At 42.8% G+C, this 16,952-nt stretch overlaps 1 protein-coding gene across 1 annotated transcript; it reads right to left on the bottom strand.

Annotated features, from left to right (window-relative positions):
• Positions 1 to 5,357: 5,357 nt before the first annotated feature.
• ces3 (carboxylesterase 3) lies at positions 5,358 to 16,952 on the bottom strand. The gene is made up of 13 exons (XM_086302074.1): positions 16,798 to 16,952; positions 12,458 to 12,659; positions 12,239 to 12,377; positions 10,647 to 10,780; positions 10,304 to 10,457; positions 10,049 to 10,153; positions 9,327 to 9,428; positions 8,935 to 9,075; positions 8,750 to 8,830; positions 8,445 to 8,586; positions 7,145 to 7,294; positions 6,526 to 6,598; positions 5,358 to 5,882 (listed from the first exon to the last, which is right to left on the bottom strand). The coding sequence occupies exons 1-13, from the start codon at positions 16,862 to 16,864 to the stop codon at positions 5,693 to 5,695; spliced, it is 1,680 nt and encodes a 559-aa protein (XP_086158200.1). The 5' UTR covers positions 16,865 to 16,952; the 3' UTR covers positions 5,358 to 5,692.

Below are 16,952 nucleotides of genomic sequence, written 5' to 3'. Positions count from 1 at the left end.
ATTAAAGCAGGAGGGAGATGACTTTTTTGGAACCGGAATGATTGTGGTGGCTTTAAAACATGTGGGGACGACAGCCTGGATGAGTGATATGTTGAAGATGTCTGTGAAGACATCAGTGAGTTCCACTGCACAGTCTCTCAGTACACGACCAGGAATGTTGTCAGGACCCGGAGCTTTACGTGCATTGATCCTGCTGAGGGATCTCCTCACGCTGTCCGGGGACAGAGTCATCACCTGGTCACCAGGAGGGGGTGGGGTCTTCTGTGCAGTGGTGCTGTTTCGGACTTCAAAGCGAGCAAAGAAAGTGTTCAGCTCGTTCAGCAGGGGGATAGTGCTATCACAGGTCTGTGGTGGGGGCTTGTAATCTGTGATGGTCTGAATGCCCCGCCACAGGCTCCGTGAGTCTCTGCTGTCTTTGAAGTGATGCGATATTTTCCTGGAGTACTGTCTCTTAGCCTCTCTGATGCCACGGGAAAGGTTGGCCCTAGCTGTCCTCAGGCTCGCCTCGTCTCCATCTCTGAAGGCAACATTCCGAGCTTTCAGCAGCCTGTAGACCTCTCCTGTCATCCATGGTTTTTGATTGGCCCGGACAGTTATGGTTTTCGTGACTGTTACATCCTCAATACACTTGTTGATGTAGGCAGTAACAGTCTCTGCGTACTCCTGGAGGTCAGTGGTGTTGTTATAGGTGGCAGCCTGCTTAAACATGTTCCAGTCTGTGGTGTTGAAGCAGTCCTGTAAAGCCTCTGAAGACCCTTCTGGCCACACTTTTATCTGCTTACGAACCGGTTTGGTGACTTTAACGAGCGGTCTGTAGGCAGGCATTAGCATGACAGTGATATGGTCTGAGGCGCCGAGGTGGGGGAGGGGAAAAGCTTTGTAAGCTCCTCTCTCGGTGGTGTAAACAAAGTCCAGTGTGTTATTTCCCCTTGTTGGAAAGTCAATGTGTTGTTGTATTTTTGGAAACACGCACTTTAAGTCTGCATGATTGAAATCCCCAGCCAGGATGAGAAAAGCATCAGGATGGGCTGTCTGCTGCTACCTGTCATGTGTCATGTCTGTGTGGCTCTTGTTGTCAAGTTTGTTTCATGTCTATGTCACTGTGTTTCCTGTTTTATTTTGAAAGAGTCTGGTGTTCTTTTTTCACTGCATTTAGTTTTACTCTCTCCTGTGTTGTCATTATGTTTCATTCTAGTCAGCTGTGTCCTCACGTGTCTCCACTTCCTCTGATCACCTCATGTGTGTATGTAGTCCTCAGTCTTGCTGTGTTCAGTGTCATGTCGTCTGTGTTATCTCCCCTACTCCTTGTCACGGTTTCCCAGTCAAGTCCTAGTAAGTCATAGTTTATGTTGTTTAGTTATAGTATAAAATCACAGTAAGAGTCATAGTTTCCCGGTCTATGTTCAGGTTTTCCCTCAGATTCTTTGTTTTTTTCTGTGACTTTTCAGCCCTAAATAAAGGCTCGCCTTTTCTTAAGTCCAGTTTTGTCCCCTTGCCTCCGTCTGCTCTTGGGTCCTCTACTCACTCCACGCGGTCTGCGCTGGCAGTCTGTGACAGAGATATTATCAAATGGTTATAAAAAAAAACAAAGATCATGAAAATATATCAGTAAAATGCAACACAGCGCTAAAAAACATGAGAAAATAGGTCATTTGGTGACTGAGTCAATATTTGACCTTTAAAAGCACCAAACATGTACAAAAGAAAAGAGAAAAGCAGTTTTATATCATTTAAACATAAAAACACAGATTTCAATGAGTTTACGTAAGCATGCTGCATAAAAGCACATAAATGCATATACACTGTTGTTTTGAATATTAATTATTAATTGGTAATATCCTTTGCAGCTCCATTTCTCTGCCTAGCCTAGTCCTTATCACCTCCCAGCACTCCTGTACTTTCTTCTTCTCCCCGACTATCCTGCGTTTCTTTCTTTGAATACTTCCTGTTCCTCCTCTGTTTTTGCTCAAGTTGATACACCAAATACCTTCATTGCAATGTCCCCTCACCATTTCAGCTGTACTTTCCCAGTCATCTGGTCATTTTTCCTTTCCACCCAGAGCCCGTGTCCTCCCTGAACCATGAGCAACATTCTTCTCTCTTCAGCTTCCAAACCACTTAATTTATGCCTCTGCCTTCACCAGTTTCCTGTTCTTGATTTTCGGAGTCATCCTACGAACTGCCACGAGATACAGAAACATCTTCCCCTGACACCACCTTAGTCTCCTCTCACTGTCAGAATGGGCCTTCTTCTGTAGTCCACCTCTGTGTACTTTATATGTTACACTAGGTTTCTCACTATTGTTGAGATATGTGTTCACCACAGCCGTTTGTATCCTTTTCACAAAACCCACTGTTATCGTTCATTTTTCTCCTTAACACCATATCTATGCAACATCTGAGACTTCCTCTCAGACCGTGTACAGAGAGTTAGAGTGGGGCCTCATCTTTCCTCAGCCCTCAGCCTCAACACCGGCTCTCCACAAGGCTGTGTACTGAGTCCCCTACTGTACACTCTGTACACACATGACTGTGTTAGTTCCCACCCAGACAACACAGTCATCAAGTTTGCAGATGATACCACTGTGGTGGGGCTCATCTCAGGGGGAGATGAGACTGCATACAGAGCTGAAGTTCAGAGGCTGTCAGATTGGTGTGCAGACAACAACCTGGACCTCAATACCACCAAAACAAAAGAACTGGTAGTTGACTTCAGAAGGAGGAAGTCCGAGCTGCAGCCTGTCAGCATCAACGGGGAGTGCGTGGAAAGGGTCTCCAGTTTCAAGTTTCTGGGTGTGCACATAGACACAGACCTCCAATGGAGCTCTAACACCTCTGCGGTCTTAAAGAAGGCCCAACAGCGTCTCCACTTTCTGAGAATCCTCAGAAAAATGGACCTGAAGAAGGAGCTGCTGACCGTCTTCTACCGCTGCTCCATTGAAAGTGTGCTGACATATTGCATCGGTGTGTGGTTCTCCAGCTGCACCACAGCACACAGAAAGGCACTCCAGAGGGTCATCAACATGGCCCAAAAAATCATTGGACATCCTCTTCCCTCCCTGAAGGACCTGTACAGCACTCGCTGTCTCAAGAGGGCACGCAGCATCCTACGGGACTGCACACACCCAGGACACCGGGTGTTTAAGCTGCTGCCGTCTGGCAGGAGGTTCAGGCTGCTGAGGTCCCGAACAAATAGACTCAAGGACAGCTTTTACAACAGGGCAATAGCCCTGATCAATGTAAATAGCTGACCTGACTGGATACCTCCCTGGACTTTTTAGGGGGAGGTAACAATGTTTAAAACGATAACAATAATATTTATATTTATAACAAGGTGCAATAATAATTAATGTGCAATAATAACAGTGTGCAATACACATACACTTATTCTTCTTTTTTATACTAAGTTAATATACTGTGTTGTGTTGTTTGTTACGTTGTGATGTGTCATATCGTGTCGTGTTGTGTTATATGTAGTGCCGACGTAGGACAGTTTTTCCAATTTCATTGTACTACTGTACTATGTATGACTGTGCAATGACAATAAAGAGTTATCTTATCTTATCTTATCTTATTATCATCTCTGTTGCCTTCACCTGCACCTAAACTGTTGCCTGTTACAATCACCACCTCCTGTCCTCACTTCCCTTCCACCTGGACTCCACTCCCCCCCCGCACACACACAGGATCTGCCTTTCTTCTCTAAACCACACCAGCCAGCTCTCTTCCTGTCGGTGTTTGTATTTAAAGTCCAGACTCTGCACTCCCACCTTTTCTTCATGCTTGCTGCTTCTGAAGATGCTTCCCACTTTCCTCTTTGTCTGTCTCGCAGTCTGTCAGAACCCTACTGGTCAGCAGCACTGGAAGCGGCTGTTGTTAATGGGGTTTGACCAATCCTATGTGGAAATCTCATTGTTGATTAATCAAACTTAACCGGCCTTCAGCTCCTGCTTCAAGAGATCCATCCAGTTCAGTCAATCGTGGCAGTCACGGCTGCTACTTCAGACATTTTCCCCATCTGTATGCCCACATCCATAGTATCTGCAGGTCAGCTGGTATCCTCTGGAGGTTTTCTGCCTCTTTCACATTCATTCTACCCAGATCTATACAAGCTGTCTGTATTTATTACTTGTCCATATAAAACACATATGAGTGATTTAAAAATTTATATTAAAGGAAAGGTCACTCATTAAAAAGTTTATGTTTTTATTGATTATTTGACTGTAGGGTTTCTTTGTGGGCAGTCTTCCAGCTTCACTTGAAGGTGTGGCAGCCAAAAGAGTTCCCAGGTGTCTTGAGTGCCTTTTTAATGTTTCCTGGTGGTACCAGGTGATTAAAGTGAGGATTGGATAGCCATATTCCTTTACTGTAGATTGTAGTCGGTAGGCCAAGTGGGATATATTTATTTAATGATTGTAATTATGGTTATTATGTACACAGCATTGGTGTGATATTAATAAAGGTTATGAGGTAAGAAAGGTGTGTGTAGTTTAGTATGGAACCCCAGATAATGGTATGGCTTGAGGGCCAATTAGCAGCAGTCTATAAAGGGGTGCCAGATAACATCAGAGGCCGTTGCTGGATCCATGTCCCACCCCTGGGCTACATTGTTTTATTTCATGTTATGTTTTTGGAATTTTAATATAGGTGAATAAACACACCTCATCTCTGCCTCAAGCCTCCTATTTGAACCCAGCCACTACAGGCCATCCTAACAGTGTCCCGTATGAATATGGGGTATAAAGGACAGGGGTCTGTGCTGGACTAAAAACTTGTTGCAGCCGCTGAACCGTGACAGGCTTCATGTAGTGCAGGTTTGTCTTTGGAGTTTTATATTCTGGCAGCTCAGACTGAGCGGAGTGACTCTGTGCTTACAAACTGAACTTGACACCCTTGATGTTACTAAGTCACTTTTTTATTTGTGTCTTTGAGGGTGTCTTGCATCATTTGCAGTTACTTTAATTATTTTTACTTATTATTTTTTGAGTTGATTTTATTTTGACATTTTCTTGGTTAGTTTCAGTTTCTCATTTTGGTTTTATGTCTCATTTAATCATTTTATGTTTTCCAGTCATTTCAAACCTTGCTGTTGGTATTTTGTGTCTTCTGTCTGATTTTTCATAGAAGAAATACAGTGTTACCTGTAACATAAAACTGGGGCTCTGACCTTTGCCCAGTAAGACCTTCAGTAATTCAAGTGTCAGACAGAATTACTCAACTTTATTTTAGTGTCCTTTTAAAGTCCTCAGAGAGTTCACCGAGTGTGGGCAGGACTAAATACATGATAATAAGATATATTCCTTCATTCTAGATATGTAAGAATTAGTTATGCAATGGAATAGTCAAAACTCTTGATGTGAAGATTGTTCCTTTGCCTTTTAATATGATTGCATTTTAAATTATAAGTGGCACATTTTATTAATTTATTATTTTAGGAAAGTAATCAATCAGCAAATCAAGTACATAACCTAAAAGACCTGATAATTCTCTTTTTGCTTTCAAAATTCATTTCAAAGTTCATTAAGCATTATCTTATATCAACAATGCCTATTTAAAAAAATTAAATTACATTTTTTTTTAATTACAGTTTTGTTACAAATCACTTAGAATTACAAGAGTTGTGAAAGACACTCAGTTAATCTATTCTTAAACAAAGAAAAAAAGAGTTTGGGCTGTAAAACTTTATCAGTCATCAGTTTCCAGGCACCAGTTTGGCTGCTGCTTCCAACTCTCTGAGCTTCAGAGGCAGGGTGACAGTAGCGAAGTGGACCCTATCCTTCCTCAATTTCTGTTTCACGGTCTGAGTCGGGCCCAGCTCCATGTACTCCTGGTTCTGCCTGTTGTACTGAGGCCAGCTGACCAGCCCAGGACCATTGGGAGAGCTGGGGATGTCAGTGCAGAGAAGATCATCAGTATATGTTCCCTGCGATTTCATTCTGCAGAAATATCATCATTTCATTTGTATACGGCAACTGCACTCATGTGTGCCCTTGTGGGTTGCATCCTTTAAATATTTCCTACTCCAACCAGCAAATTTACTGCAGTCACCTGTCAGCCACTCACAGCTGATATTAATTAAACTGATTACTTATTGCAATAATTCCTGTCAAGCATTTGGTTCTGGAAGCTGATGTGCTGGAAGGAGAAAAGCTGAGATAAGATATGTTTCTTATATCCCAAAAGAAAAACCTCGATAACGTCATGGTGGTAACAGAGATCAAACCCGGGGCCTCATTAGTGCTGTTATAGACTTGACCTGTGACCTATTTCCCCTGACAAACGTGCAACCATTAGGTGTTGTATTTGGATCAGACGCCAACCTGAACCTGACTCATAAACCCAGACAGGTTGTTAGTAACAGCAAGCAGATCTGTTGAGGCCAGTCAAGAGTTATCTTTTCTGTTTCTACTATACCGTACATCATCAGCCCTGTATCAGTTGCTACCAGTTGATAGTCAGCATGTCATGAAGGAAGTCAACAGTACAGGGTCTGTAGTTTTGCGGTTTGCAGCCGTTTTTACTCACCCATCTCGGACAAAATTAGCCCAGTATGACATCATCGTCCTGCAAAATCTCTCATCCTCTTTGGTGATGTTGCCTGAAGATGGGACAGTGGAAGGTCAGTCACAAAGCTGCCCTCTGACTTTCAGTCTTCTAAGGTTAAAGCTGATGTATTCTGCCCATTTTCAGCTCAAAAGTTTTATTCTTGGACTCTGATAATCTGGATCTTCTGTCTGAAACAAGCTGGACTAACTCTTCCCCCTTTGACTGACATAAACAGAGTTGAAACCGCATGTGGGTGGAGCTTCTGTGCTCCCAGCCAGAGCTATGTGCCCGACATGCCCATATTAGGGACATCCATTCTCTGTGACATCATATAGATGCAAGAATAGAAAAAACTATCTGAAAAGGAGCTGTCTTACACCTTTTGGCTCGTAGTGATTACTGTACATGTGCTGACCTCAGTATTTAGAACTTTGGGAATTTTATTTGATTTATTAAGTCATGCACATGTGACAGAAAAGAAGGGAAAGCAGAATAGGTCCCTTTTAAACAACATTTTGTAGCCATTTGTTAGCCACAACTTTCCCCCATCAGTGATACAATAAAAATGTATTATAGGGCATATACTACACACACTTACCTAAGATTTTTATATTTCCATTCCAGAAACATCCACCAAACATCAAGCCGACATCATCTGCATGATCTGCTTTCACAAAGCTGGGCCTGTTATGTTTGTATATCTCAGCCTGGTATGCAAACTCATACATGTAAACTGGAACGCCCACGTCTGAACAGCCAAGGAGACAAAAGATGAGAGGAGCATGGTTATGCTGGGCTTAAACAGAACAAAGTGATCTTTTTCCCTCACTATTCACTACTGGCACAAAGCTTTGAGGAGCTTCTTTCCTTGCATCAGTTATAGTTGGATTAAAGGAGCAAAAACTAAGCTGACAAATAGGTACACTGATAACCGCAGAAATAAAGAGAAGCTAGCCGCATTGTGAATTGATTTTAACAAGATAAAAGCGTTTATTTTAACCAAAACCACAAACTTTAACCAACCAGCCACTGAAAAACCATGGATGGTCTCTAAGCTCCTGTGCTTGTGTCATCTCTTTTCTATTCCCTGAGTCTGTTTCAGCAGAGAGACTGTTAGTTCCTGCTGTCGCCAAGTGCTGCTCACTGGAGATCATCTGGAGATCATCTGATTCCTGGGAGTCTCTATTTAATATATTATATTAAATAGAGACATATATATATTGTAGAATCGTCACCTTTTTTATATTCATCCATAGCTGCTGTGATGCAGATGCTGTATCGGTCTGTCGTGGTGAAGAAAGAGCTGAGTGCAAAAGCAAAGCCGTCAATCTACATCCCTAGCCTCAGGTTGTGGATCCAAGTGGTGGAAATTAGCTTTCTATAAAGCGTGGCTGGCCTCTCTCTTGGAGATAGGATAAGGCGTTCTGTCGAGAGTGGCTCTGACTAGCCGGAAGGGTCTAGTTGGTTCGGGCATCTGACAAGGATGCCTCCCAGGTGACTCCTGGGTGAGGTGTTCTGGGCATGTTCCACCAGGAAGAACCCCGAGACAGACCAAGGACATGCTGAATAGATTACACCCCTCATCTGGCCTGGAAATGCCTTGGTGTTCCCTTGATAAGCCGGAGGAGGTGGCTGGGGATAGGGATGCGACCTGGCCTCGGATGTATGGAAGCAAGGCCAGGATAGCAGTTTGGTTTTTTTGGTTTTGTTTGGATTTCTGCTCAGGATTTGCTGAGTCCCATTTCACATAATGTCTCTGATAGAGAGGCCCGAGACTGACTGAATGACAGTGTTTCATTTCTGGCACTTATATGTGTGGTTTTGGGAGTCCTTGGAAGTCCACCTGCTCTAATATTTAAATATAAAGGCATGCTGGATGAGTTAGCCCGTTCTCTAACCTGAGTGGTACCCGGCCACTCGGACAACAGGCAGTGTCATCAGCAGGTCTCCTATGATTTCAGTGAATCTGTCTCTGATCTCCTCTGGAGTTTTAGCATCTTGCAGGTATTCATCTACAATGAGGTTGTTAACAAAGGAGGCCTGGAACAGAGAAACAGGTTTTGAAACTATTAGATCAGGTGAGTTTTATTATAGCGCCTAGTCCTAATTTTAACCTGAGCTCAAAAAAAACTTCACCACAACTTCAATCAAATCATTGAATCAATGATATAAAGAAAAGCTGCCTAGCTGTTGCTGTGCTCACCCCTGGAGGATTAAACATGTTCACCACTGCCAGCACGGTCTCTCTGTTCATGCCATTCTCCCACCCAGGAGCAGCGAAGCTCTGCAATCCACAAAAACACAATTTAGATCAAGACTTTAAACAGGAAACACATTAGGAGAGTGGAATCAGCCACAGAGACTGTGGTGTAGAGGTATCTGTGCGACCTGAGGTAAGATCCAGCCAAATTCATGGTTTGTGATTCCCATCAGTACCGGAACCTTCAGCACTTCGTGTTTCTGAAGAAGAGCCTCTGCCAAGTCAGTCAGAAATTCGCCGTCCACCACGGCCCCGAGGAAAATTTTCATCTGCACAGAAGTGACTGTTGATGACTTCCAACAGAGGTCAAATGGATACAGGAAGCTGGAGTTTGCCAGCTGAGAGTGTTTAAATGCTTCCATCTAGTGGCCTTAATTAAGTATTATTCTTGCACGTGATATTAATCTCTAATCCAGCAGGTTTTCACACAATTGGCTTGAACAACATCAGATTCATTGTCTGTTTTTCACTCAGTGAATTCAGAGTACATCTGCTTGCACGTGTTAACACAATCATTTACCTGCTTTGTTGCGGCTACTAATTCATCTTGACTCTTCCCCTTCATACAACGGATCAGTTCCTCTGTGCTGCTGTGGTTACATCCAATATGGTTTGCAACAATCTGGGTATGTGGGGGACATGAATGACAATCACAAACAACACAATCTCTTGCTGCCCCAACTACACTAACTTCACCCAACTTTAGTGAAGTTAGTGTAGCTTTAACCCTTTCACGCATAGTGGACAGCTATTCAAAGGCTGTTTCCTTGTATTTGTGTCAGTGTTGATGGTATACTTGCACATAAAACACTACATTGGACACTGATGTGTGACTCCATACCCTGCCACCCACTGGTCAGCCAGTGTTGTCCACCTAAGTGGACATGTAAAAAACTCTTTGAAAAGTACATGTTTGAAAAAAGGAGTTCAAAAATCTTTTTTTCATGAGTAAAGATGAATAAAAATACTTGTGATTGTCATCATTCATCCATGAAAGGGTTAAACTGAGCAATTTCACTGTTACCATCTCGGGATTTCTTTTTTAATTGAACATGGACAATGCATCTATATGCATGTCTGTTCAGATAGTGGTGAAGACTTTATTAGCACTGAAGTATTAACTGTTCATTCTTGGCCAGATTTAGATGCTACTTCAAAGGAGCTACAAAGCAGATATGTTGATCTGCTGATGGAGCAGTCACTGTGAGCTACTTCAAATTCCTCGCATTCAAATTTCAGCACCTGCGCTTGAGACAAAGGATGATTTGTAGTGTAGGTTCCAAGTGTTGCTACTCCACTTTGAAAGATTGCCCTCTGAAACAGTCCTTTTGCTTGTGGAGAAAGAGTCTGTTCAAAAAGAGACATACAGTATGCATGTAAAATTCACTTATGAAATACTCAAACACTTGAATTACTCAGTATTAACTTTGAGGTGCTCATATTTGAGCTTAAACAAATGTTTAGCAGGTTGATTTGACATGCTGATTTCTTCCTTACCAGTATGGATGCACTGATTCCTCCAGCAGATTCTCCAGCCACTGTGACCGTCTGCGGATCGCCACCAAAGGCTTCAATATTTTCCTGCACCCATCTCAGGGCTGCCAGCTGATCCAAGAAACCCCAGTTGCCCTGGGCGTGTTCATCTCCAGTGCTTCGGAAGAAGAAGAGTTGATACAATTTATTTGGATTGCTTTAACTTCATAATATCCACCACATGACTGATGAACCAGCTGGAGTTATTATTGGCAGTAGATTGTGAGTTAGCTCAACCTTTTGTTAGAAATAATTTAATTAATGTGATCAGGTGGATGTTGAAAGGTTAAGGAAAACAACTCCTTACCTCAGGAAACCCAGAATGCCGAGTCGATACTGAATAATAACCATCACTATGTTTTCATAAACAGCTAGTGGAGCCCCATCATACTGTGAAGCTGCACCCATAGCCAGACCTCCTCCATGGATCCACACCATCACCTGAAACACAGCCAAAGAACCTGCATGTCACACCTGACCGATGCCGATTGGAGGAAAAGAAAAAGGTAACGCTGGTAGTTAAAGTAGTAGAAGCACACGGTCAAATGGAAAGCTGCTTATCCATGTCATCAGTCAAAACAGAGATGCCCAGACTTCCTTCTCGACAGCCAACTCGACTTCTTCAGCGTTCTTTTGCTTTCCCGAGCAAGCCAAGAGAGATAATATCACCAGCATTTCTGGACCCACACCAGGGTATCCTCCAAGTTCACAATCCCCGAAGCCTAAATCCTTCTAATCTAGGAGACATAACCAAATCTGATTACTGAACCGCCACAAATGACTCGGCTCTCATCTCAGCCCTTTCTGCTTTGCTTAAGGGCTGAGATGGATCCACAGGTACTTGGGAACCCTTCAGGTCTCCTTCACTCTGGCCATCAACTTATTTTTTTTTAAGCCAGAGTGGGCACTCCACCCTCTTTCAGATAAAAATCACGACTCAGAGTTTAATCTCCACTTCACACTGGCAATCATCACTCACTGAAGCCAGCAGTGCCGCATCATCAAAGCAGAGATGAGATCCTGAAACCACCGGTCATGGCACCCTCTGTCCCTCGGCTGTAACCAGACATTCTACCCATAAAAGTTTGAAACAGACTCAGTGGCAAAGGACACCCCTGCTGGAGTCCAACACCCACTAGGAACATTATGCCTGGAAATGCAAACCAAGCTCTCACTTTAATTGTACAGTTGGCCCATAGCAATGGCCCTGATATCCCATGATCCTGAAGCACACTCTGCAGGACTTTGTTCTACCTGAATCTGATATTCACTATCAAACAGACTCTCCTCAGTTCAGTTTTTTTAAAAACCTTGGTGACCTCAGTGACTGATGGGCGAGTCGTACACCTCGTGTCCGGGCTCTGTCGTCCCTGCAGTGGCCGTGTCAGTGGGGATCAGGGGACTCTCACTAAGATGTGTCCATAAAGATCTGTATGTGACTGCTTAACCTTTACTGTTGCAAGAACATATAAGGCATATTTGGAGATAGCAGGACTCTGAGCGAGATACCTCCTTAGTCTGGATTTAGATGCCTGAAAACAATGCACAACATTCTGCTATGCTTCCTCTATTGAGCATGTTTTACTAAAATGTGTAGCCATGGGAGAAAGGCTTTGTTAGAAGTGTTAGCCACTCAGGAGCAACATGAACCCCACATATTAAGAAGGCGTCGCTTGGACGATGCAACAGGAGGTCTGGGGTGAGCTTTGTGTTGCTGTCTGTGAGGCTTCAGTTAAGGTGGTAAATATTTGTTGACCTGGAGGGAGTAGGGTTGTAATGGAAAAGAGCCCAGGACACCAAACTCATCTAGTGCAGAAAATGGCATCAGTGCTGTATTATACTATATAAAATATTAGACTATGATACTCTGTATCCCTGCACCCTGCCACTTTTACTCACTGGAAGCTTGTTCCCCTTAGTTGCTTCAGCTGGAGTGTAGACATTCAGATACAGACAGTCCTCTGAAATTGCTGGTGGGATGAATTCGAGCGACATGGTTTTTGAAACATTCACAACTAGTTCAGGATCCTGGATACACCTGAAAAGGAGACAGATGAGGGAGAGTGTGTGATTCAGAATGAGAGTGCTGTTAAAATGTTCTGCTCTTTGGTGACTTACATAGATGGCTCTTGTGTGCCGTCTCTCACACCTTCCCAGGGTTCCTCAGGCCGCGGAGCAGAGAAGCGGCGGTCTCCCACGGGCGGCTGTGCGAAGGGTATCCCCAGGTAGCACTTTGCCCTCCTCTCCGTGCCTTTCACACTAACATATTCTCCTCTGATTTGACCATTTTTCGCCGAGACCACGAGGTCACTTCTCCCTGCTGAAGAAAGAAGTGTGCCGTTAATGGGCTGTGCATCTAAGTCTGAAGAAGTCTTTTAACTTAACCGCTTAACAGCTTTTAGTTTCTCTGTTTGTAGAAGTTCAAGGTGTAAGAAGCAGATTTATATCTGCAGGTCACATGACTGAAAAGTATCATTATTCATTCAGTTTAATGCAGTTTTATTTATACATTGCCAAAACACAAGAGCATAATTAATTATTAAGTAAAAAAAATATGCTCCGTATAAACTGAATGTATGTCAAACAAGTACACTTTATTTTCTTAAAATTAACATTTTACGTTGCACTTACATGACACACTGACATGGAAAACTGAAATTACTTAAAGGCAACATTTTGGATAGTGTGTAAAATACAAATAAAAGCAGAATGCAATGATATACGAATCTCAAACTCATATTTAGTTCACAACAGAAAATAGTCAAATATGTCAAATGATTAAAACGAGCGCAGCGACGCTTTGTAAGTTTGACTAAAAAGTATGACGTAGTCCTGTGTGGACGGCAGAGGTCAGACCCAAACGCAGGACTCGGAAACAAAACGAGTGAACTAAAGAAGACGCCGTTATTACCTGTAACACGATACTCTTAAACTCACTGACACAAGCATACAAAAACTCAGGCCAGGAGAAAACCAAGCCTTAACTAAGAGTAAAAGAGGGAAACACGGAGCATTCAGGGACAACACTACAAGGGACAAAGTGAAACTGAGAACTTAAATACACACACAGGATAACGAGAGGCTGAACCACGAGTGGGAGCACAAAAGGACTGGGCAAGAAACAGACATGGAGACGAACACAGAAATGAACAAAGCAACATGAAGGGAGAACACAGGAACAGGACTACAACAGTGTCACGGTGCCATGGAGACAGCACAGGTAGGGGAGGGGACAGAAGGAAGAACAAAACACAGGTGAGACTGGACCAAACAGGCGCAACAAGAACCACAGAATTAGAAATGTAAAGAATGAAAACTCAGAGGCATTAGGAACTAAAGACAGAGAACCAATACATAGCTGGAATATGAAAATCTCCAACACCAAACAAAACCAGTGTTGGTCAAGTTACTTGAAAAAAGTAATCAGTAACTAATTACTGATTACTTCCCCAAAAAAGTAATCCCGTTACTTTACTGATTACTTATTTTCAAAAGTAATTAATGACTTAGTTACTTTTTAAAAACACGATTTACAACCTGAAGAGGTGATAAAGCGATAGATCTTTCAGCCCAATTCTACTTTTTCTGCATAATCCATCATACAAAATGTAATCAAATGGAAAAGTCTCTTTTTAAAACTTGTTTTATTAGTTTTAATCTTTTAATTTTATGCATCAAGCAAAAATTTAATTATCTGCAACATTCTCTGACTTGAATAAATTAGTTTAACATTGAAACCTATTTTCTGCACATTCCAGCACATAAAATAAAATATTTTGTGTGTTTACACTCACTCTTTCAAATACATGCAAGTGAAACACAGCAGAAAATAAATAAAGTCAAAGACTCAGCGGTCCTGTTGCTCTATTTTCACCTGTAAAGCAGGAGTGGGGTAGGCGGAGGTTTACCCTGGTGCAGGTGTGCCGCGGTCAGTGGAAGAATCCGCGAGTTTCTCTGTGAGTTTCCCATCACGTCGTAGCTACTCGGTACTTGCTCGGAGGTTTAGGGGTTTTTTCGCTGTAAAAAGAAGTTTTCTTCCCACGCACAACGGACGCTAATGTTTTTGTCACTTTTTATGGAATCAAACTCAAAGTAAGGTCAGTACTTCCACGCTTTAAACGCTGCACGCTCATACTCTCTCCCACAATCGATATGTGATCCACTGTTGATCTGCACACAGCTGTTGTCACGAACGGGGCACTCGCTTACGTCGCTGTCGTGAGACATTCTCGCAAAAAAATCACGGTTTTAGTAACGCAGTAACGCAGCACTCCTACGGGAAAGTAACGGTAATCTAATTACCGTTTTTGCAATAGTAATCCCTTTACTCGTTACTTGAAAAAAGTAATCAGATTACAGTAACGCGTTACTGTAATCTGATTACTGATTACTTTAATCTGGGAAGTAACGCGTTACTGCCCATCTCTGAACAAAACAGCACAACTCCAAAAGAGGGTCAAAGACCCAGGATCGTGACTAAAAGAAACAACCATAAGAATATTTCACAACTAACCAGGGTAACTGGTTACAGGTCAGTGACGTGAGTGGGTAAAAAAAGGATCTTAGAGAGGCAGAAGACTGTACGGTACATAACATCATTATGAGATTCAGAGAATGTGGTGAAATCTCTGTGCCCAAGGGTCCAGGCTCAATGTCTTTATTGGATGGACAGTGCCTTGGGCAACATTGCGTTAAAGCAGGGATAATTCGGTGATGGAAATCAGTGCCTGATCTCAGGTACACTACCAGACATCTCGGTCAGTGAACACTATTCTCTGTCCACAGATGCAGATTAAAGCTCCATCATTGCAGAGAAGCATGTGAACATGATCCACAAACACCGCCGTCTTCTCTGGGCCAAAGCTCATTTAAAATGGACTGAGACAAAGTGAAGACTGTTGAATATTTGAAGTTCTCAGTGCCCCTGTAATTGACAGCTTGCACTGTAAAGGCACCATCAGTGCTGAATGGTTTACAGCGGGTTTAGAGCGACGTGCCATGCAGAAGGTCTTACAAGATAATCCTAAACCACTTTTTCAGCCCCATGACTTCAGAGTAGTAGCGTCCAAATGCTGAACTGGCCTGCCTGCAGTGCTGACCTTTCACCACCTGAAAACATATGACTCAGGACTATCCAGCAGCTAGAATCTTCTATGAGACGACAAGGGGACAAAATTCCAGTGGCTCTCAGTTCCCAGACATTTACAGTCTGTTGAAAAAAAAAAAAAAAAGAGGGGACGTTACACGTGTTGCGTGAAGCTCAAAATGACCTTCATGTTTAAAACTGCACATTTTCTCAGTTCAAACTGTTTACATGTTTGTGTTCTGCTGTGAATAAAATTTGGGTTTATGAGATTTGCAAAATAGCTGCATTCTGTTTTTATTTACATTTCACAGCCCAATGTTTTGGAATTAGGGTTTATATTAAAAAAACAAAACAAACTAGTGATAAATCATAATCAGTATGCTTTGTGCAAAGAGGGTTTGACCTCTGGCACTTCCACATGCCGCCCTGTCCCGGGCCTCCTGACTGTGGAGCAGCAGCTCACAGATGCCAAATGTGTGAAGCTGTTCTTTGTGTCCAATCATTGCTTCTGTGTAGCTTAATTGTCTCAATCCAAGTGTTTTGTATCAGCTTTGAGTTACATAATCTGTGTAGCTTTAAAATGTTTAGCCTACCTTGAAGAAACTCATCAGGTGGATTTCCCCAGCCCAGTGGCAGATTGATTCTTTGTAACAAATAGGTAGGTTTAACTAGTTAACAGAATGCTTTCCATTAGTGGGCCTTTACTGTGTATTTTTACTGTCTGATTGCCACTTACTGCCATCTGCTGTCTGAATATTTCCTGTAACAGTGAACTGTGTGAAGCATGCATGTAGTGAAGCACGATGATTTAACATGGTTTTGGTTTTACTAGTCCAGTGCCTTTTCATGGAAACTGAACCCCACATTATTTCTTCGGGTGGTAGTTAACGTTTGGGATAACTGGTTTAGGAACGCATTAAGAAATGTGCACAGAAAAATAGCCCCACAAGCATGCGTGTGTGTGTGTGTGTGTGTGTGTGTGTGTGTGTGTGTGTGTGTGTGTGTGTGTGTGTGTGTGTGTGTGGTTTTCTTCCTGCACAGAGATTGAAGCAGACACCATTCACTGTCATGGAAACACTGAACTACTTTCAGCCAGAATAGCTTAACTAATCCAAAAGAAAAACCTCAGACCTGGCACTGAAATCCTCCCCAACACACCTGCCAACTTTCAAGGGGGTGGGCAAAATGATGAAGGCGTACATGGAGCAAACATCAAAAACATCAGCATGATTATACTTTATCTGACACAATCCTTCTTTTCTGCTCTGCTAACATACTATAATATTCTGTGGTGAACCCATGAATCAGCCATCTGTCTGCAGACATTACCATGTGCCTCCCAGAAAAGAGCTCAAATGAAGCGTTGTCTCACCTGGTGTTGCCTGTGCTACCACAATCAGCACAGGTAGAACATAAACAATAAACAGCGCTGTTCTCATCCTGGCCAGGCTCAGAGAAAAGACGGACTGAATTACAGCAGTCTCAGAGAAATAGCCTTCGACTCCCCCCTCCCCTATCCTGCCCTCC

The sequence above is a fragment of the Aulonocara sp. 'chitande type north' Nkhata Bay genome, linkage group LG7 (genome assembly GCF_057382095.1).
Source record: "Aulonocara sp. 'chitande type north' Nkhata Bay isolate Kocher_YH1m ecotype deep benthic linkage group LG7, A_spYH_male_GT1.1, whole genome shotgun sequence".
NCBI classification, from domain to species: Eukaryota; Metazoa; Chordata; class Actinopteri; order Cichliformes; family Cichlidae; genus Aulonocara; species Aulonocara sp. 'chitande type north' Nkhata Bay.
Note: the sequence above shows the minus strand (reverse complement) of the source record. Positions and strands in the feature narration are given on the sequence as shown.

What these genes read in the sequence shown, in the direction of transcription:
- ces3 (XM_086302074.1), bottom strand. Translation starts at nt 16,864, where the DNA reads ATGAGAACAGCGCTGTTTATTGTTTATGTTCTACCTGTGCTGATTGTG. An exon ending in TAGTAGCCGCAACAAAGCAG is followed by an intron (nt 9,076 to 9,326) that starts GTAAATGATTGT and finishes ACTTCTGTGCAG; the next exon opens with ATGAAAATTTTCCTCGGGGC. An exon ending in ACATGTTTAATCCTCCAGGG is followed by an intron (nt 8,587 to 8,749) that starts GTGAGCACAGCA and finishes TCTCTGTTCCAG; the next exon opens with GCCTCCTTTGTTAACAACCT.